The sequence below is a fragment of the Phyllobates terribilis genome, unplaced genomic scaffold (assembly GCF_046119375.1).
Source record: "Phyllobates terribilis strain yellow unplaced genomic scaffold, ASM4611937v1 Scaffold_11__3_contigs__length_659146591, whole genome shotgun sequence".
Classification (NCBI taxonomy): Eukaryota; Metazoa; Chordata; class Amphibia; order Anura; family Dendrobatidae; genus Phyllobates; species Phyllobates terribilis.
The window spans coordinates 221423913-221446463 of record NW_027362771.1 but is presented as its reverse complement, the minus strand read 5'-3'; the positions used below and the strand labels follow the sequence as shown (position 1 = coordinate 221446463).

Genomic DNA, 22551 nt, shown 5'->3' with positions numbered 1-22551 from the left:
AAGACATTGATAAATGTGATTCTTTTTGGTTCGGTAGCTTCATGCATTTAAATTGCATGTTGATAAGATTTCTGAACGAGCTACATATGTTGGTTTGTTTTCTGCAGGTATGGCGACATGGTTCCAAAGACTATAGCTGGGAAGATATTTGGCTCCATATGTTCCCTGAGTGGAGTATTGGTCATTGCATTACCAGTTCCTGTAATAGTCTCTAACTTCAGCAGGATCTACCACCAGAACCAACGAGCAGACAAGCGAAGAGCACAAAAGGTAAAAACATACAAAACTAATGTAATGATGCCTGTATTATGCTACAGGTTGAGTCCTGGTAGTGAAATTATGTGATTATATGAACAGTATTAAATGGATTTTTCTTTTGTCACATGATGTAACATCACAGTAAAATCTCTTTAGCTTGGATAAAACTGCAGGTAGTTTTCCAGAATTATCTTGGTCCTGGTGACTAAGGAGACCCAAAAGTTCATTGGCCATAGAAGCAGACTCTAGTATTTTAAATTGTGTATGGTAGATAAGGGGCCCTGTTATATATTTTGTATGAGGGCCTTCACGTAAAAATGTCAAACTCAGACTTTCTGTATAGAGTAGTGCATCCAACTGTATCCAACTCAATGTCATGGGCTGAAGTGATTACATCCAAACTTAGAGCTGAGACCTTCTTAAATTCAAATGGAGTTCTCGAGGAATAGAAAAACAATTAAATTACCAAAGGAAATGTAATTGTAAATAAACTCCTAAATGCCTTTAATTAGTAAATCACATCTGTTAAGACTAGGGAGGTAATCACTATATAATTAAAATGTTTACCACTTTGTTGCAGTGACAGAATCTTGTCTTAGGCAGTTCTGAACGTTAACAGGACAGGTGCCTGTGCAGTAGGAAGCTCCGACTTCCTCTTTAATATGTAGGAAGATGTGCTTCCAGTGGATATTCTGATCTAATACTGGAGATACCAGTTGTGCTGATGTAAGTACAGGCTGCTCACACTGCTGTCTACCCTGTCTTTCTGATCTAATACATATCACTACTCCTGTTCACCTGCAAACTCCTTGAACTTTACGTCCTCATTGAACTGTCATCCCACATCTCATCCAACACACTCTTCTACTACCTACACTCCATTCCCACCACTTCACTTAAACTGCCAACCACTGAGCTGCTTCAACCCCCTGACCTACTGTCTCCTTCCCCCTTACCCTATATACACTGCTCAAAAAAAAAAGGGAACACTCAAATAACACATCCTAGATCTGAATGAATGAAATATTCTCATTGAATACTTTGTTCTGTACAAAGTTGAATGTGCTGACAACAAAATCACACAAAAATCATCAATGGAAATCAAATTTATTAACCAATGGAGGCCTGGATTTGGAGTCACCCCTAAAGTGGAAAAACACACTACAGACTGATCCAACTTTGATGTAATGTCCTTAAAACAAGTCAAAATGAGGCTCAGTATTGTGTGTGGCCTTCACGTGCCTGTATGACCTCCCTACAACGCCTGGGCATTCTCCTGATGAGGTTGCGGATGGTCTCCTGTGGGTTCTCCTCCCAGACCTGGACTAAAGCATCCGCCAACTCCTGGACAGTCTGTGGTGCAATGTGACATTGGTGGATAATAATAATAAGAAGAAGAAGAAGAATTTTTATTTTTATAGTGCCAACATATTCCGCAGCACTTTACAAATTTTAGGGTGGACTTATACAAACAATACAGAATAAACATATCTCATATCGAAAGGAGTGAGGGCCCTGCTTGCAAGCTTACAGTCTATGAGGAAATGGGGGAGACACAAAAGGTAGAATGTACATATATTGTATAATGCAGCCTTGATATACTATATAGGATAAATAATACATGGACTGGTCATCTGCCAGTATGTGTGCAGTCCTGACCGAGGCTATTATGTGCATGGTTGGTATGAACCTGAAATTGAAGAAGATTTTAATATGGGGGAAAACTGGGACGGACAACTGGGATGAACAGATAGTGTGTGGAGGCGATACGCCAGTCTAAAGAAATGGGTTTTTAGGGTCTGCTTGAAACTGTGGGTATTGGGAATTAATCGAACTGTCCTGGGTAGTGCATTCCAAAGAATTGGCGCAGCACGTGAGAAATCTTGGAGACGGGAGTGGGAAGTTCGGATTATGGAGGATTTTAGTTTTAAGTCACTGGCAGAACGGAGGGCACGTGTAGGGTGGTAGACTGAGACAAGGGAGGAGATGTAGGGGGGTACTGAAGCATGGAGTGCTTTGTGGGTAAGCGTGATAAGTTTAAATTGAACTCTATATTGTATGGGTAACCAATGCAATGACTGGCACAGGGAAGAGGCATCGGTGTAGCGGTTGGCGAGGAATATTTTCCTGGCTGCTGCGTTAAGGATGGATTGGAGAGGGGAGAGTTTAGTAAGAGGGAGCCCGATAAGTAGAGAGTTACAGTAGTCCAGACGAGAATGAATAAGAGCGACAGTAAGAGTTTTTGCCGAGTCAAAGGTGAGAAAAGTCATGATTCTTGAGATGTTTTTGAGGTGACATGAACGAGCGAGTGATTTGATGTGAGGAGTGAAGGAAAGATCTGAGTCAAAAATTACCCCAAGACAGCGGGCTTGTTGCTGGGGAGTAATGGTTGAGCCACAAACGGAAATGGCAATATCGGACACAGGTAGGTTAGTGGAGGGAGGAAATATGAGTAGTTCAGTTTTTGACAGATTCAGTTTTAGACAGAGGGAGGACATAATGTTAGACACAGCAGAAAGACAATCACTGGTCTTTTGTAGTAATGCAGGGGTGATGTCCAGAGCAGAGGTGTATAATTGGGTGTCATCAGCATAGAGATGGTACTGAAAACCGAATCTGCTGATTGTTTGTCCAATGGGAGCAGTGTATAAGGAGAAAAGAAGGGGGCCTAGGACTGATCCTTGAGGAACCCCTACAGTAAGGGGAAGGAACGAGGAGGAGGAGCCGGCGAAAGACACAGAGAAGGAGCGGTCAGAGAGATAGGAGGAGGACCAGGAGAGAACAGTGTCCTTGAGGCCTATAGAGCGGAGCAGAGTGAGGAGGAGCTGGTGAACCACAGTGTCGAATGCTGCAGAGAGATCCAGGAGAATCAGCATGGAATAGTGACCATTAGATTTAGCTGTTAGTAGATCATTAGAGACTTTAGTGAGGGCAGTTTCAGTTGAATGTAAAGAGCGGAAACCAGATTGTAAAGGGTCAAGAAGAGAGTTGTCTGAGAGATAGCGGATTAGACGGGAATAGACCGGGCGTTCCAGGAGTTTAGAGATAAAGGGAAGATTGGAAACAGGTCTGTAGTTGGCCGTGCAGTTCTGGTCAATGGATGTTTTTTTAAGTAATGGATATATGCTGGCGTGTTTAAAAGAAGAGGGAAAGATACCAGATGAGAGGGAGAGGTTGAAAATTTTAGTTAGGTGAGTGGTGACAGCTGGAGCAAGAGACTGAAGGAGATGTGAGGGAATAGGGTCACTGGTGCAGGTGGTAGGGCAAGAAGATGCAAGGAGCCTGATCATTTCATCTTCCGTGACTGGTTCGAAATCAGAAAGTGAGCAAGATACAATGTGGCGGGGGAGAGCATGCATAACATTTGGGGATTGGGAGAAAATTTCCTGTCGGATATGGTCAATTTTTTCTTTGAAATAATTGGCCAGATCGTCTGCGCTGAGGTCAGTGATCGGGGCCTGTGCTGTTTGATTGAGGAGAGAATGAAATGTGTCAATGAGTCGTTTAGGATTATTGGAAAGTGAGATTATGAGGTTGTTAAAGTAGGTTTGTTTGGAGAGGTAAAGCGCAGAGTTATATGTTTTCAGCATAAATTTATAATGGAGGAAATCTTCGGGCAGATTAGATTTTCTCCACAGCCTTTCAGCGCACCTGGAACACCGCTGGAGAAGACGTTTTTGAGGTGTGTGCCAGGGTTGTTGCTGTCTATGCCGAACTGTTCTTTGTGTAGGAGGTGCAGCTTCATCCAGGGCGCATAGCATTATTTCGTTATAATGCTTCAATGCAGAGTCGGGACATGAGAGAGGAGATTGGGGCCAATGATGATTGCAACTTTTTCATAAATTTCTGGGTGTTAATGGCGTGTATATTTCTATAAGTGTGGAAAGTGGGGGGGTCTTGAGTAGAGTCACAGTTCTTCACAGAGAATGAAAGAAGATTATGGTCAGAGAGTGGAAGGGGAGAATCAGTAAAGTCATGTACTGAGCAAAGCCTGGAGAAGATCAGATGGAGCGAGACATGATGTCCCAGATGTGCTCAATCGAATTCAGGTCTGGGGAATGGGCGGGCCAGTCCATAGCTTCAATGCCTTCATCTTGCAGGAACTGCTGACACACTCCAGCCACATGAGGTCTGGTATTGTCCTGCATTAGGAGGAACCCAGGGCCAACCGCACCAGCATATGGTCTCACAAGAGGTCTAAGGATCTCATCTCAGTACTTATTGGCAGTCAGGCTACCTCTGGTGAGTACATGGAGGGCTGTGAGGCCCTCCAAAGAAATGCCACCCCACACCATTACTGACCCACTGCCAAACCGGTCATGCTGAATGATGTTGCAGGCAGCAGAACACTCTCCACGGCGTCTCCAGACTCTGTCAAGTCTGTCACATGTGCTCAGTGTGAACCTGCTTTCATCTGTGAAGAGCACAGGGCGCCAGTGGCGACTTTGCCAATCCTGGTGTTCTGTGGCAAATGTCAAGCGTCCTGCATGGTGTTGGGCTGTGAGCACAACCCCTATCTGTGGACGTCGGGCCCTCATACCACCCTCATGGAGTCGGATTCTAACCGTTTGTGCAGACACATGCACATTTGTGGCCTGCTGGAGGTCATTTTGCAGGGCTCTGGCAGTGGTCCTCCTGTTCCTCCTTGCACAAAGGAGGAGGTAACGGTCCTGCTGCTGGGTTGTTGCCCTCCTATCGCTCCCTCCACATCTCCTGCTATCTGCTCCATGCTCTGGACACTGTGCTGACAGACACAGCTACCCTTCTTGCCACAGCTCGCACTGATGTGCCATCCTGGATGAACTGCACTACCTGAGCAACTTCTGTGGGTTGTACTGTAGACACCGCCTCATGCTACTGTACCTTTAGGGGTGAGAGAAATGGCAAAATGAAAAAATGACCAAAACAACAGCCAAAAAGGATGAGAACAGAGAAATGGTCTGTGGTCACCACCTGCAGAACCACTCCTTTATAGGGGGTATCTTGCTAATTGCCTATCATTTCTACAAGTTGTCTGTTCCATTTGCACAACAGCAGGAGAAATTGATTCACAATCAGTGTTGCTTCATAACTGGACAGGTAGATTTCACAGAAGTGTTAATTACTTGGGAGTTACATTATGTTGTTTAAGTGTTCCCTTTATTTTTTGAGCAGTGTATTATAAGCCTGTGAGGGCCGGCTCCTCTACCCCTTTGTATCATTGGCTCACTGGTTAGCAGTGTTGCTTTGCATTGCTGAATTCATGGGTTCTAATCCCACCAAGAACAACATCTGCCATGTTTGTGTGGGTTTCCTCTGGGTACTTCAGTTTCCGCTCATACTTCAATTTAGAATTTAGGTTATGTGGCCCAAAGGTTATGGTGATGACAACGTGCTGTTAATCGCTGTGGAATATGTAGGTGCTATATCATAAATAAAATATAATCATATGGAATAATTTCTAAATACTGCCAAGTGGCACTGTCCCTGGAAAAGAAGGCACATTTAAATTCTAATCTACCATGTTTAAGGCCTCTTTCAGACATCAGTGATTTTTTTCATAAGCAAAAAAATGCATCAGTGTTTTGGATCCAATTTTAATCAATGTTTGGTAATTGTTTCCATTTTTATCACCAGTGTCAGTGATTTTCTCATTAAAAAAAAAAATTTCAAAGCGACATAGAATTTCTTCAGAAAATTACCCTCTTTAAATGGCCGGCTGACCACATTAAATACTTGGGAGTGCAGATCACTAAAATCCCAGACTTCTTTTATCAAAGGAACTTTCTACCTCTAATAGAGAAAATTAAATCCCTCCTGAAAACATATGATAACCCTCTGCTCTCGTGGATGGGTAGGAAAAACGGTTATAGGAAGTTTCGCCCCCGGCAGTTCGCCCCCAGCAATTTGCCCCCAGCAGTTCGCCCCCATCAGTTCGCCCCCAGGTACATTTCGCCCCTGCACATTTCGCCCCTAGCATTTCGCCCCCAGGAAGATTCGCCCCCACACATTTCGCCCCCGGACGTTTCGCCCCTGGATGTTTGGCGAACTGATGGGGGCGAAACATCCGGGGGCGATATGTGCGGGGGCACAACATCCTGGGGGCCAAATGCTGGAGACGAAATGTGCGGGGGCGAAATGTACCCGGGAGCGAATTGCGGGGGGTGAACTGCTGGGGGCGAAACATCCAATTCCCAGGAAAAACTTAGTTACAACTTACAGTTATATGAAAAAGTTTGGGCACCCCTATTAATCTTAAGCTTATTGTTTTATAAAAATTGGTGTTTTTGCAACAGCTATTTCAGTTTGATATATGTAATAACTGTTGGACACAGTAATGTTTCTGCCTTGAAATGAGGTTTATTGTACTAACAGAAAATGTGCAATCTGCATTCAAACAAAATTTGACAGGTGCATAAGTATGGGCACCTCACCAGAAAAGTGACATTAATATTTAGTAGATCCTCCTTTTGCAAAAATAACAGCCTCTAGTCGCTTCCTGTAGCTTTTAATGAGTTCCTGGATCCTGGATGAAGGTATTTTTGACCATTCCTCTTTACAAAACAATTCCAATTCAGTTAAGTTTGATGGTCGCCGAGCATGGACAGCCCTCTTCAAATGATCCCACAGATGTTCAATGATATTCAGGTCTGGGGACTGGGATGGCCATTCCAGAACATTGTAATTGTTCCTCTGCATGAATGCCTGAGTAAATTTGGAGCGGTGTTTTGGATCATTGTCTTGCTGAAAGATCCATCCCCTGCGTAACTTCAACTTTATCACTGATTCTTGAACATTATTGTCAAGAATCTGCTGATACTGAGTGGAATCCATGAGTCCCTCAACTTTAACAAGATTCCTGGTGCCGACATTGGCCACACAGCCCCAAAGCATGATGGAACCTCCACCAAATTTTACTGTGGGAAGCAAGTGTTTTTCTTGGAATGCTGTGTTTTTTTGCCGCCATGCATAACGCCTTTTTGTATGACCAAACAACTCAATCTTGGTTTCATCAGTCCACAGGACCTTCTTTCAAAAATAAATTGGCTTCTCCAAATGTGCTTTTGCATACCTCAGCCGACTCTGTTTGTGGCGTGCTTGCAAAAACGGCTTCTTTCGCATCACTCTCCCATACAGCTTCTCCTTGTGCAAAGTGCGTTGTATAGTTGACCGATGCACAGTGACACCATCTGCAGCAAGTTGATGCTGCAGCTCTCTCGAGGTGGTCTGAGGATTGTCCTTGACTGATCTCACCATTCTTCTTCTCTGCCTTTCTGATGTTTTTCTTGGCCTGCCACTTCTGGCCTTAACAAGAACTGTCCCTGTGTTCTTCCATTTCCTTACTATGTTCCTCACAGTGGAAACTGACAGGTTAAATCTCTGAGACAGCTTTTTGTATCCTTCCCCTGAACAACTATGTTGAATAATCTTTGTTTTCAGATCATTTGACAGTTGTTTTGAGGAGCCCATTATGCCACTCTTCAGAGGAGATTCAAACAGGAGAACAACTTGCAAGTGGCCACTTTTTCTCATGATTGCATACACCTGGCTATGAAGTTCAAAGCTCAATGAGGTTACAAAACCAAAAAAAGTGCTTTAGTAAGTCAGTAAAAAGTAGGTAGGAGTATTTAAAACAAGGAAATGATAAGGGTGCCCATACTTATGCACCTGTCAAATTTTGTTTGAATGCAGATTGCACATTTTCTGTTAGTACAATAAACCTCATTTCAAGGCAGAAACATTACTGTGTCCAACAGTTATTACATATATCAAACTGAAATAGCTGTTGCAAAAACACCAATTTTTATAAAACAATAAGCTTAAGATTAATAGGGGTGCCCAAACTTTTTCATATAACTGTATATTCTCCCCAAAATTATCTACCACATAAATATGCTCCCCATAAGTCTCCCTTTGTTTTTTTTCCTCAATTAAACAGGTTATATCTCAGTTTATCTGGAAATACAAGAAGTCTAGGCTACCACATAAAATCCTAACCCAACCCAATTGTAAGGGAGGTATTGGACTTCCTGACGTTTTAAATTACTACAAAACAATCCACTTAAATAGATGTCTTAAGTAAGCTAACACCTCAAAATCTAGAGATAACTCAGACATCGACTATCTACTTCTGGGGTATAACCCCCATAAAAATATATGAACTAATGTAATCCCATCCTCTGACACTTTAAGCGACACTATTATTGCTACATCTCTATGCGGTCAAACTAAACCTAGATAAAGATTTAAACAAGAGTGAACTTCTTTCGGACCAAGCCCCTATTTTTACCATTCCATACTTCCTGGATCCAAAATTTTCAGACCCTTAAAACTTTTGGTCGGACCTTACAAATTACTCAATTAAGCATTTTCAATCTAAAAAAATCCCTATGTTGGAGTCCTGGCCGGTTGGCACCTCCACGCGCCCAACTGATTTTCTACAACTTAAACATGTTGCTCACATCTTCTCAACATTTAAATCAAAATTTCCTAGGGCGGGGAGGGGGTCATGGGTGGATAATTTGAGCAAACTCTCGTTCCCAGTCTCTGAAGCGATATCGAAAATATATAACCACTTGATTTTGCCTCAGTCCTCCCAGAGGCCCACCTTCTTGCTCTCTTGGGAAAAGGAGCTAAACATCTCCTCATCAGAGTAGGAGGTTGACTCTATCCTCTCCAATTACCACGGTTTCTCTAGATGCATTATTATGCAAGAGAACTCGTACAAAATATTAACACGGTGGTACAGGACCCCGGAACTTCTTTATCATTTTGGATTAATTGACTCTAACCTCTGCTGGAGATGTAAAACTGAGATGGGGAATATGTCCCACATTTTTTAGTTTTGCTCTAAGACTAGACCATTTTGGGTAAAAATAGAAGAGACCTTGAAGGATCCGGGCCTGATAAGAAACTCTTTATCCCCGAAAGAGGTGTTGCTGACCTGTCCATCTCAAAACCTTAAACCCAGAAAACATGATTTGCTTCCTCTCTTACTAGGGGCAGCAAAACAGTTAATCCCCCTACACTGGAAGCCAGAATCCCCTCCCTCTCATCTTGAATGGTTGATCAAGGTTGACACGATCCGACGTTTGGAGGAGTTAATTAGCTGGGATTCCTTCTGACACCCCCACTTTCTCCAGGTCTGGAATCCCTGGAAGCCCATATGGCCGATTTAGTTTCCTGTAGCCCTTGATAATCTACTTCTCATCTCAGATTCTTTGCTTAACTATCCCCCCCCCCCACATGCCCTTGCCTTGACTATTGAAAGGTCTTAATGTTGGTTATTTCAATCTGCCTCGTTTCTAGGTATCCTTGCACTCATTTGGTTATATTTGTTCGTTGTTGTGTCCTTGTATTGGTTTAACATGATTGCTCTGTTTACTAGCATTTATTGTGACATTGTATTCCAAACTTCCTCTATGCATTTTATATGTCACAATGTTGTAATTTTCATGATACATGGCATTATATAAATTTTCAATGCTTCTCCAATAGATTGCCATGTTAACCCCTTCAACCCCAGGCAATTTTTTTTGGGGGGAAGGGGGAGTGGTGCGGGTTTATTTTTATCCTCCCCTTCTTCAAAGAGCCATAACTTTTTTATATTCTTGTCAATATAGCTGTTTGAGGGCTTCTTTTTGGAGGAACGAGTTGTACTTTTGAATGGCACTATTCATTTTACCATATAGTTTACTGGAAAATGAGAAAAAAGAACGAGTGCAGTGAAATTGCAAAAAAAGTGCAATTCCACAATTGCTTTTTGTGTTTTTTATTTAGCATGTTCATTATATGGTAAAACTGACCTGGTAATATGATTCCCCAGGTCAGTATGAGTACACAGATAAATAAAAAATAACCTATACATTTTTGTTAAGTGGTGAATAAAAATTCCAAAATTTGTATGAAAAAAAGTTTTTGCGTTTGTCACCATTTTCTGAGACGCCTTGCATTTCCAATTTTCGGGTTCTGGGGCTGGGTGAGGGCTTATTTTTGTGGCTTGATATGACATTTTTATTGATACTATTTTGGGGTAGATATGATGTTTTGATCGCCTCTTATTGCAATGTTGTGGCGACCAAAAAAAAATGGCATTTTGATTTATTTTTCTCATTCCACCAGTTACCGATCTGATTCATTTATTTTTTTTTTTTGATAAATTGGACATTTCTGAATGCAGCGATACCAAATATGTGTTTTATTTTGTTTTTTTTATAATTGTTGCATTTTTAATGGGGCAAAAGGAGGGTGATTTGAACTTTTGCTTCAGCACTGCTCTGTATAGAAAAAGTCATGATCTCTTATGAACACCAACCATGGGCCGGCGTTCACAGGAGTATCATGATGACAGGCACTGGGGTTTTCTGTAGACCTCCGACTGTCATGAGAACCCATCGGCACCCGCGATCACATGGCAGGGGCACCGATGGGTGGGACTTATTACTTCCAGACGGCGCGTGTTAAATCCCGCTGTCAGTGATTGACAGCGGCGTTTAACTGGTTAACTGCTGCAGGCCGTGGCTGTTAGAGGCAATTGATGGCTCATTAAATCAGCCATCAAATGCAGGGAAAGATGTGAGCTCAGCGCCAGAGCCTATTTCAAAGGCAGGGACACGGCCGATGACATAAATATTCATCATTGGTCGTGAAGACTTTAAAAATAGCACGTGAATGGCAATGTGTGCTGTAGGTGATTTATTTAAGTAGGTGATTTACGACAGCATTAAGTATTTTTGGGTAGGAGTCAGTCAAAATGGCACATCTAGAATTGGCAATCTTTGCCCACTCTTCACTGCAGTAGCGCTCCAAATCTTTCAGATTGCAAGGACATCTCCTGTGTACAGCCCTCTTCAGATCAACCCACAGGTTTTCAATTGGACTCAGGTCTGGAGTCTGGAAGGGTCATTCCAAAATGTAGATATTTTTCTGGTGAAGCCATTCTTTTGTTGATTTGGAGATATGCTTATAGTCATCGTTGTGCTGAAAGGTGAAATTCATCTTTAGCTTTTTAGCAGAGGCCTGAAGGTTTTGTTGCAAAATTGACTGATATTTGTGTCACAGCGGTGACTTCCAGGCCTTCCCAGCGCCGTTATGCTCACCATTCTATTTTTCCTCATGTCCCTCTGAGGTTGCTTCATTCAGCACTGCTGCAACTACATGTGGATTCCATCTAGCCTTAGGGGGCGGGGCCGGTCTCTACAGGAATTTAACCCTGCTGTGTCATGCAGAGATTAGCTTCCCCAACCTATCCCGTACTAGCAGGGTCTACATCAGGCAGCTCCACCTACCACTCCCGGCCCAAACATTGATTCCTTGCTCGTTCATCTGCTAGCGTCCTGTTTGTGCATTTTCTTGTATTGATTCTCTGTTATTGACCCGAATTGCCTACCCATCCTGTCTGACCTCTCTGCTCCTGACCTCGGCTGTCCCTACTAATCCTGTGCTGTGTGCCTTGACCTTGGACCATCTAACTTTGCTTTGTCTTTGCACTTCTGTACCGCACCTCTGACTCTCTGGTCAGCTGCTGCAGACCTGGGTACTGCCCTGGAGTGGTACCTGGTGACTACCTGCGGCCAAGCCTATCCTCACCACCACAGCCACTAGTGAACACCAGATAGTTGCTTAGGGTAAACCTGGCCCATAGAGCAGTGGGTTCACATCCACCAGTGTTACATTCGCCCACCACCGTAACAATTTGCAACTGTTCATAATTCCCTCCACCTTGACTTAAGCCCCAGTTCCAGCTACTGAAAAACAGCCCCTAAGAATAATGCTGCCTCCATCATGCTTGCCTCATTGTGGATATGGTATTCTTTTGTGGATGCACAGTGTTGGCTTGGCGCCATACATACCTTTTTCGAATTGTAGCCAAAAAGTTCAACTTTGGTCTCATCAGATGATACACATTTTCCAACATGCTTTTGGCAGAGTTGATTTAGGTTTTGGCCAAATATTGCTGTGCTTGGATGTTTTGTTGGTAGGAAAAGCTTGACTTGCCATTTTACCCCAAAGGTCAGACATCTGAAGAATACAGGAGATTGCTGTCACATGCAGTACATAAGTAGTAGTTGTCAGAAATTCCTGCAGCTTCTTTAATGTTGCTTTAGTCCTCTTGGCAGCCTCACAAACCAATTTTCTTTTTGTCTTTTCATCAATTTTTGATGGATGTCTAATTCTAAGTAATGTCCCTGTTGTTATAAATTTAAGCCACTTTTTGATGACAGACTTCACTGTGTTCCATGGTATATTTAATGCTTTGGGAGTTTTTTGTACCCTCCTTCTATCTGATTACTTTCAACGGTGAGGTCCCTATCTTCTGTTGTATGTTGTTTATGGACCATGACTTTTGCTATAAAATACAACTAAGAAAATGTCAAGAAAATCCTACTAGAACAGCTAAACCTTATATGGAGTTAATCCGAATCACTTTATATAATGGCAGCTGTGCACTGACTACTATTTAACCTGAGTTTAAGGGTGCACTCACGCTAGCATATATTCTCTCATGCGAGAGAATCGGGTCGATTATGCTAATGTCATGCAGCTCAAACTCTGTCAGAATTTGAGCCTAGCGTGATCTTACTGAGATACAATTCTCGCATGCAGCACAGGTGTGGAGAAGATGGAGAACTAAATTTCTCCATCTTCTCCATTGTTTCTGTGTGCGTACATCAGATTGCACTAGGATGACACCCATAGACTTGTGGTCCAATCTGCAGAGCAACTCACAGCACGCTGTAATTGTGTTCTCGTGACGAATCAGAATGAGAAAAAAAATTGCAGATCTGCACTGCCCCATCGTATAACATGGGACCAAGTACTATCTGATAAAACATCACATAGCACTCGCCGTGTTATATGCTAGTGTGAGCGAGCCCTTAATATGATTGAAAAATTGTGAACGGAACCACATCCTCTATTATAAGAGAGCATTCACACTTGTGCAGGCAGAGAATGCTCACACTTATGTAACCACATCATTTAACTTTTGTTCTTCTTAGTATGATTTTTTTTTTCATTACAAAACCCTGGCATTTTAACAGGGGTGTGTAGACTTTTTTTTATCCACTGTAAGCACATATTACATCAGTCACTCTTTATTGCTGTTTAGTATATATGCTAAATGGTTTGTCTATTATACAATACAGAGATGAAAGCGTCAGCTTTAACACAATCAATAGTTTGTATTAAATTACTTCTGCAAAGTTCTTAGCAACCATCATGCCGGTCTATTAAAGTAAATCTATCACTTATACAGTCGGGCAGCAATGCTATCGACTGGAGGTCCATGTTGATATCTGATTTTACGTTTCGTCAATGAACATTTCAGCACAATGCTAAGGTAGAGACACAGGGCATTACAGGAATAAATTGAACAATTACTTTCTCACTTTTAACTAGGAACTTCACTGCTGAGCTAATACATCAGCCATATGAGCAACTGGGGAGTAATTTATGAACAGATCAATTTGCCTTTCTGGAAAACCAGATGTCAAAGTGCTAGCAGTTCATTCTCAGTTTTAACTGAACAGCATAGTAAAAATAGGGAAGAAATTGAACTGCACAGAAAAAAAGAGTCACCTGACATTTCCAGAGAATACACTTCTAATTACTTTTGCTATATCAATTTATTTCATTTTGGTATGAGGTCTGAGAAATGAAAAATCACATATCTTGTGTTGCGGTCTTTAATTAATGTAGATTTCTGCATTACCTGTTATATATAATTATTGGTGAGCATTGGCTCGGTTTGACACATGAAATATATTTATTTTAATTAATGTGGGCAGAAGGTCTGCTTGTTCCATAAATGATGAGTCCCCAATGGAAAGGTTAAAGGATAAAAGGTATAAGAAACTGATTACAACACAATCTAATAAAGGTCCTGCAAAATAGATTTGTCAAGTGGTTTATGATCGCCAAGTTATACCTTGTGGTGGTGCGCTAATTGGAGAATTAACAGTGCATTAGGATTACCTTTCACATTAACAGGGTTTCCAGATATTTTTTTTAGCGCACTGTCTCTCCTAGTTTAAACAATAATCTAAAATATGAAAATCAGACATTAACCTTGTGCCACTCCTTCTTCACCTCTGGGGTACCCGGTCTTTGCTGACACAGCAGTTGTGATGTCTCTGCTACAGAATGTGGCCCCTGCAGCCAATCACTGGGCTCAGCAGTGATGCCGATTTCATGATAGGATGAAGAATACACCAAAAAGAGAAAATATTCAAAAGAAATATACATTACATTGTGATACTGACTTACTTTAATGCAATCTTACATACCCCTAATTTTGAATGTTAATAGTGGGTGTAATAGCTCACTACTTTCAGTAGTGGTAATGGAAACTTCCATATCAAGTCACTGTTACGATTTCTGTTATTGAGTGATTCTAGTAATAGTTTCACAATGTAAAAACACAAAGTTATCAAGTGGGAAATATTAAACCATTGTTTATCATTAAAGCTCCTCTCCAGTGGTGGCACCAATGTAAGTTCCCTGCCTCTAGTAATATACTTATTTGTTGCTGTCTTCAGCTGTTCCCAGCGCTGCTTCGGTCTCGTCCGCCATGTCATATCGGCAGCTTCCGACTGAGCGGAAATCAGAAGTAATGGTCCCAAGCTCTCAGTATAAGTCTATGAGAACCTTGTTCTAGCTCTCATAAACTTACATTGAGAAGTGACCGGCTCTCCCTGCAAATACTGGGCAATCCGGCAGGTTACAAACAGCAAAAGACAACTGGAGTGGTGCTGAATACAGATGAAGATGTCAGCTGGTAAGTATGATACTAGGGGCAGGGAAGGTACATAAGTGACACCACTCCAGCGCTGAATTAAAAAAAAAAAAGCTGGAGTGGTGTTTTAAATAAAATTGATCATTCATGAGTCATTGTCACCACCTGTGAAGTAGTTGACAGGCATCATTTAAACAGCTGTTGGATATGTTTTACCATCTCAATGCATCTATAGACAGGCTTCATTAGCAACTGTAGTTAATCAGATTTTCTTTCAGCCTTTAGATAGGCATGTTGGACCCATGTTTAACTGCCCATTCTTTGACCGCCAAACTTAACAGAACTAACAGCACCATAGACTTAAGGTGCTGCAAACACGATTAAATAAGAAGGGAGGGTTTGGATGTTATGGAGGAAATTCAGATAATACTTCTACAATATGCTTGTCTGGATATGGTCCAATGGACATTACATATACTATTCGAAGGTATCTGATTCTTTGGTTAAAGACTGCAAACCAACCTGTGCGGTCTGATCCTGAACTTGCTCTCCCATTTATCTGTCCCATGCGTTTTCTGCTGTACCTGGTTAGTTCTGTGTTCATTTCTGCCAAGAGGTGCCGAACCTTGCAGAAATGCTGCAGAAATTTCTGCAAGCAAATACTGATCGTGCGCACATACCCTTATAGTCTGGCTTATTTCAGAACCTAAACCAGTCCCTTTCTCCATCATTGGTGGTGCAGAAACAGAGAAGGGGGCTGGCTTAGCTACTGAAATGGCAGCCTGTTCTCTCCCATACACATCACTGACACCAGAAGTGAGAAGAATGTTCTCTATTGCGTGAAATGCAACTCCTGGGCCTCGTAACCAGCCATAATGTGTCGACATTGAGGCAGCTTTCGTATTGAAAGTTAATCAGTAAGTTTCAGCTTTTTTTCATTTTAAATTGATTAAAACACTTTTTTTTGCTGGACAACACCTTTAAGCTCCACTTCCAGCTAATTAATAACTGTAAAATGAGGCATCATTGTAATATAACTTTATTACATTTTTCATCTATTTTACTGTATCTTTACCTCCTCATATTATTTTGACTGTGTAGATTGATATGTTACATTTATTAATTTTCATTAGGCATGCTGACTGTAAGTAATAAGTAGCATGTATTTTATTTCTGTGGATTCCATAGGGAAAAACCAAGCTTTAGTGCTATTGGATGACAATTAGGGTTCGCTCACATCTGTGTATAAAAAGTAGCTGAGATTCTCAGCCAGAAAAGTTGAAAAATGTAATTTCTCACGTAGTCACTCCTAGCATCTGTATGCCATGCGAGTGCTATGCGATTGTGCGTTTTTTCACTCACCTAGCATCCATATGCAATGTGCTTTTAACATCAGCTTTTACATACAGTAATTCTCTGTCATTTCAAACTAGTTTTCGAAGTAATAAAACAATCTTATATACAGATATAGATAGATAAATAGATAATAGAGCTAAATAAATAGATAGATAGATAGAATAGATAGGTAGAATGATGTAATTGAGATATATAATTAGTGCAGTGCATGTGTAGCTTATTGTACATGAATTTAGCTATTAATTAAATAAATTAAAGAAAAAAATGGCGTGAGATCCCCCTTCATTTTTTTAACCTGCTGAGGGAAAGCCAACAGCTGGGGGCTGATGTTTATAGTCTGGGAAGGGGGTAATAAACATGGAGCTTCTCAGGCTATTAATATCAGCTCACAGCTGTCTACTTAGCTGTCACGTAAGGTGTGGGAAAGACTTAGTGCAACACAGAGGGAAGAGGGAAAGGGTGCCAAGACACTAGGGAAAGGGGGGAGTGGAGATCTCCTAGTCTGGTCTAATGTCACCCTGTCTCAACCAGCGTCTCTATATTGGCTCTTCAACAATCACCGCACGCGTGCCTCACCCTGACTTTCCCTGGCGTATGGCTAAGGCTAGGGAAGGAAGGAGATGAGCACTAGTCGATCTCCACTAAACTCTATAGACAAAAAGGGTAGGCAAACAGGGGAGAATTGCGTAGCTTTAGATGACTCCAAACATATACGCACATGGCCTCAAGCTCCAGAGAGGACAAAGTACTGCTTTTGCTAAAGCCTCACAAGTAGTAATGAATTTCGCCGGCACCTCCCTCTCAGACACACCAGGTATTTATACACCCAGGCCAGGGTGCTAATTAGCCAGAGGGAGGTAGCCACTGGGTCGTAGAGACAGCCAGCCTCTAAGAAGATGTCTGTAATGCCAAACGTAGAGATCTCCTGCAACCAACTGCAGGGCGACTATCTGTCACCTCTGGCACACCCGTGACATTAGCCTTTACTGGTTATTAACAAGGGGTAATCCCCCCCAAAAAAAAAATGATGTGGGGTCCCCCTATTTTTAATAACCAGCAAAGGCTAGGCAGACAGCTGCAGGATGAGATTATTAGCCTAGGAAGGGGCCATGGATATTGACCCCCTCCCAGACTAAAAACATCAACCATCAGCCACCCCATAAATGGCTCATCCATTAGATATACTAATTCTGGCGCTTAGCCGTTGGTAAGTGGGGTAATAGTATTGGGGTTGATGTCAGCTTTGTAATGTCCGCTGACATCAAGCCCAGGGGTTAATAATGGAGAGGCGTCTATAAGACAACTCCATGTTTATTACCCCCTTCCCATACTATAAACATAAGCCCACAGAAAATTAAGAGGGAACCCACTCCATTTTTTTCTTCAATTTATTTAATAGTTAAATTCATGTACAGTAAGCTGCACACACAATACACTGATCATATATCTCACTGACCTATTTCTATCTATTTTATTTTGATGGTTCACGCTGTGAATTCACTGTACTCGACTGATGAAATGTCGGGTTTCCTATGAGATGGATGCGTAAAAAATCGCACAGCACACGCATGGTCCATGTGCCGTACAATTTTTTTTCCTCGCACCCATTGCCTTTAATTGGTGAGTCTCAGCCGTTTTACACAGCCATACGCAACATTCTGAGAATTTTTCCTCACCCCAATTCCAGGTGAGGAAAAACTCGCAGATGCTCACTACCTCAATGAATAACATTGTAGCGAGTGTAATGCGTGTTTCTCTCACATTGCTGAATTTAAACGCAGATATGAGCGGACCCTTAGGCCACTTTCATACATTCAGTATTTGGTCAGTATTTTACATCAGTATGTGTAAGCCAAAACCAGGAGTGGGTGATAAATGGAGATGAGCGTTGTTCGACTCGAACTGTTCGCCAATCTCAAATTCGAGCTGTTTTGGGCGGTGTTCGAGCCGTTCGGAGAACACGAACGATTTGAGAAAAATTCGGCTGTTCGAGGTTATGTTCGATAACTGTTCGTGCACCAAAATCATAACTGGATTTTTTCTCCGTAATGATGAAAATTAATGTTAATACGCAGTTTGAGTGTACAGCGGGGTGGGGGGAGGGGCAGGGGATGGATCTCTGCAGGAATAATGAAGATCTCCATTTTTTTTTTCTCTTTCCCGCATTTACAGTGGGGAGGTGCAATCTGTCAGCCTATCAGCAGCGCACACACGGAGCGAAGTGCTTTTTTTCACACAAGCAAGGGCATGTGTCATTGGCAGTGTATGTCACATGTCCTTGCCCTATAAGACCCAGCCATTTTCCCCGTCGCCACCATTTTCTCACTGCTGCAGCTGCGTGTTAGACGGCACCGCTGTTGCTGTGTGCGCTATACCTTGTTAATTTCAAGCCAATTTTCGCACAAATCTACAGATAGCTTGGGAGTAGGGAATTGTTGTGATTGCAGTCCTTTTAAGGACTACGTTACATCATTTCATACGACTTTTATCAGGCAGGTCTGTGCTCTTAAATAGATAGGTTGGGAGTAAAGACTAATTGTAATTGCAGTCCTTTTCTGGGCTAGGTTACTTCAGTTCCTATCACTTTTTGCCAGGCAGGTCTGTGCCAGTGCTGTGCAAGTTTTTTTCACAGCATTTGGCTGAATCTAGCAAAGCTAATCCTTTTTGGCCTCTTGCAGAGTGTGTTAGTCAGTGGAGTAGCCTATCTGTGTTGCAAGATACACCACCTGTGTATAGAATACCAATTATTTTACTGCACCTAGTGAAGTAAAACCTTTTGGGCATAGCATCATTCTATTAGTCCATCTATACTGACCTCCATCAGGTTGCAAATTGAATATAATTTTTTTCTGCATCTAGCTCTGAAAAAATATTTGGCCTTCTAGCTGTGTGTGGGACTTGTTCTATTAGTCCATCTATACTGACTAGAGATGAGCGGTGTTCGACTAGAACTGTTCGCCAATCTCAAATTCGAGCTGTTTTGGGCGGTGTTCGAGTTGTTCGACGAACCCGAACGATTTGCAAAAAATTCGGCTGTTCGAGGTTATGTTCGATAACTGTTCGTGCACCAAAAGCGTGTCCTGCATGTCTGGCGCTATTTAGAGCACCAATCATGCAGGGATTGTCTGCCACTCACTGTAATGCCACAGCCATGGTGGTTGTGGCATTACAGTGATTGCCCAAATCGATGGGAACAGTGCCAACAGTGAAACATGAAAAGCCGGCAATTCAGCAGCGGCATACACCTGTACCCGACAATTTAGAACCGAAAAAATAGAGCATCACACATAGATTAGATAGATAGGAACATGTCAGCCACATATATACGGAGTACAGTGAAAGTGCTGCTTACTGTACTTGTCATTTAGTGTAAAGTATTTATCAAAAAAAATAATAGTGTTTTCATGCACCGTCTCTTTAAAAAAGCCGGCCGGCAATTCAGCAGCGGTACCCGACAATTTAGAATAGAAGGAATAGAGAATCACACATAGATTAGATAGATAGAAACATGTCAGTCACATAAATAAGAAGTGCAGTGACAATGTTGATTACTGTACTTGTCATTTAGTGTAAAGGATTTATTTAAAAAAATAATAGTGTTTTCATGCACTGTCTCTTTAAAAAAGCCGGCCGGCAATTCAGCAGCGGTACCCGACAATTTATAACAGACAGAATAGAGCTTCACACATAGATTAGATAGATAGAAACATGTCAGTCACATATATATGAAGTACAGTGATAGTGTTGGTTACTGTACTTGTCATTTAGTATTAAAATAAAGGATTTATTATTAAAAAAATTGGCGTGGGGTTCCCCTTAATTTTAGGCTCTAGCGGAGGTTAAGCAGACAGCTGGGGCAGATGTTTGAAGCCTGGGAAGGGGGTAATACCCACGGAGCTTCCCAGGCTACTAATATCAGCCCCCAGCTGAATACATAGCCTTTACTAGCTATTAAAATGGGGGACCCCCCAAAAAAAATGACGTGGGGTCCCCCCTAATTTAATAGCTAGCAAAGGCTAGGCAGACAGCTGGGGGCTGATATTAATAGCCCAGGAAGGGAGCCATGAATATTGGCCCCCTCCCAGGCTAGAAACACCAGCCGTCAGCCGCCCCAGAAATGGCGCATTCATAGGATGCGCCAATTCTGGCACTTAGCCTCGCTCTTCCACGCTGCCCTGGTGCGGTGGCAGGGGGTAATAGGGTTGGGGTTGATGTCAGCTTATAATGACAGCTGACATCAAGCCCAGGTTAGTAATGGAGAGGCGTCTATAAGACACCCCCATTACTAACCCCATAGTCAAAGTTAAAAAAAACACAAACACCCAGAATAAAGTCCTTTAATTGAAATAAAGACACAATCCTTTATTGTTCTAAATTAAACCATACCTACCATCACGCCCATTCCAGCTGAAGCCAACGATCTCCTGCAATAAAAGAAAAATAATAAAGCAACCTCATCCTTACCTTTCCATGGTTCCCACGACAGCTTCAGCTCTGCTACATCGAGATGACAGGCTGGACCGCAGCAGAACGCTGCCATCCAGCCTGTCATCCCGCAGACACTGAGAAGCGCAGGCTTGCTTGCGCTGCTCAGCGTCTCTCTGTGACGACATCCAGATGAGCCGAGTTCATGTCCAATGAACTCGGCTCACCTCATGCACGTCACTGACAGCGTGGGAAAATTCTCACGCTGAAGCGCTGATTGCAGGAGAATTTTCCCACGCTGTCAGTGACGTGCAGGAGGTGAGCTGAGTTCATTGGACATGAGCTCACCTCATGCACATCACTGACAGCGTGGGAGAATTCTCCTGCACTCAGCACTTCAGCGTGAGAATTTTCCCACGCTGTCAGTGACGTGCATAAGGTGAGCTCATGTCCAATGAACTCAGCTCACCTCCTGCACGTCACTGACAGCGTGGGAGAATTCTCCTGCACTCAGCGCTTCAGCGTGAGAATTCTCCCGCTGAAGCGCTGAGTGCAGGAGAATTTTCCCACGCTGTCAGTGACGTGCATAAGGTGAGCTCATGTCCAATGAACTCAGCTCACCTCCTGCACGTCACTGACAGCGTGGGAGAATTCTCCTGCACTCAGCGCTTCAGTGTGAGAATTCTCCCACGCTGAAGCGCTGAGTGCAGGAGAATTTTCCCACGCTGTCAGTGACGTGCATGAGGTGAGCCGAGTTCATTGGACATTAACTCGGCTCATCTGGATGCCCTCACAGAGAGACACTGTGGAGCGCAAGCAAGCCTGCGCTTCTCAGTGTCTGCGGGATGACAGGCTGGATGGCAGCGTTCTGCTGCGGTCCAGCCTGTCATCTCGATGTAGCAGAGCTGAAGCTGTCATGGGAACCATGGAAAGGTAAGGATGATGTTGCTTTATTATTTTTCTTTTATTTCAGGAGATCGTTGGCTTCAGCTGGAATGGGCGTGATGGTAAGTATGGTTTAATTTAGAACAATAAAGGATTGTGTCTTTATTTCAATTAAAGGACTTTTTTCTGGGTGTTGTGTTTTTTTTAAATACTTTACTAGAAATTCATGGTGGTCATGTCTAATATTGGCGTGACCCCATGAATTTCGGGCTTAGGGCCAGCTGATAATGCCAAGCTGGCCCTAACCCCTTTATTACCCAGTGAGCCACCGCATCAGGTCCCTGGATGAGTTGGGTACAGCGCCAGAAGATGGCGCTTCTATGAACGCGCCATTTTCCGGGGTGGCTGCGGACTGCAATTTGCAGCGGGGGTGGCCCAGAAAGCTTGGGCCTCCCTGCGCTGCGGATTCCAGCCCCCAGCTGCCTAGTTGTACCTGGCTGGACACAAAAACAGGGCGAAGCCCCACGTCAATTTTCTTTAAATTATTTCATGAAATAATTAAGAAAAAAAGGGCTTCCCTATATTGTTGTGTCCGGCCAGGTACAAATAGGCAGCTGGTGGTTGGGGGCAGCCCGTTCCTGCCTGCTGTACCTGGCTGGACACAAATATAGTGCGAAGCCCCACGTCAATTTTTTTTAAATTATTTCATGAATTTCCTGAAATAATTTAAAAAAATTGAAGTGGGGCTTCGCACTATATTTGTGTCCAGCCAGGTACAGCAGGCAGGAATGGGCTGCCCCCAACCACCAGCTGCCTATTTGTACCTGGCCGGACACAACAATATAGGGAAGGCCTTTTTTTCTTAATTATTTCATGAATTTCATGAAATAATTTAAAAAAAAGTACGTGGG

At 42.7% G+C, this 22551-nt stretch overlaps 1 protein-coding gene across 4 annotated transcripts in view; it reads left to right on the top strand.

Annotated features, from left to right (window-relative positions):
* Nucleotides 1–22551, top strand: part of KCND2 (potassium voltage-gated channel subfamily D member 2) — a 677709-nt gene that overhangs the window by 497241 nt on the left and 157917 nt on the right. For all 4 annotated transcript variants that reach the window (XM_073652073.1, XM_073652072.1, XM_073652075.1 and 1 more), the window contains exon 2: nucleotides 108–270. In XM_073652073.1, coding sequence (XP_073508174.1) covers nucleotides 108–270 — 163 coding nt within the window. The remainder of the gene's footprint in view (nucleotides 1–107; nucleotides 271–22551) is intronic.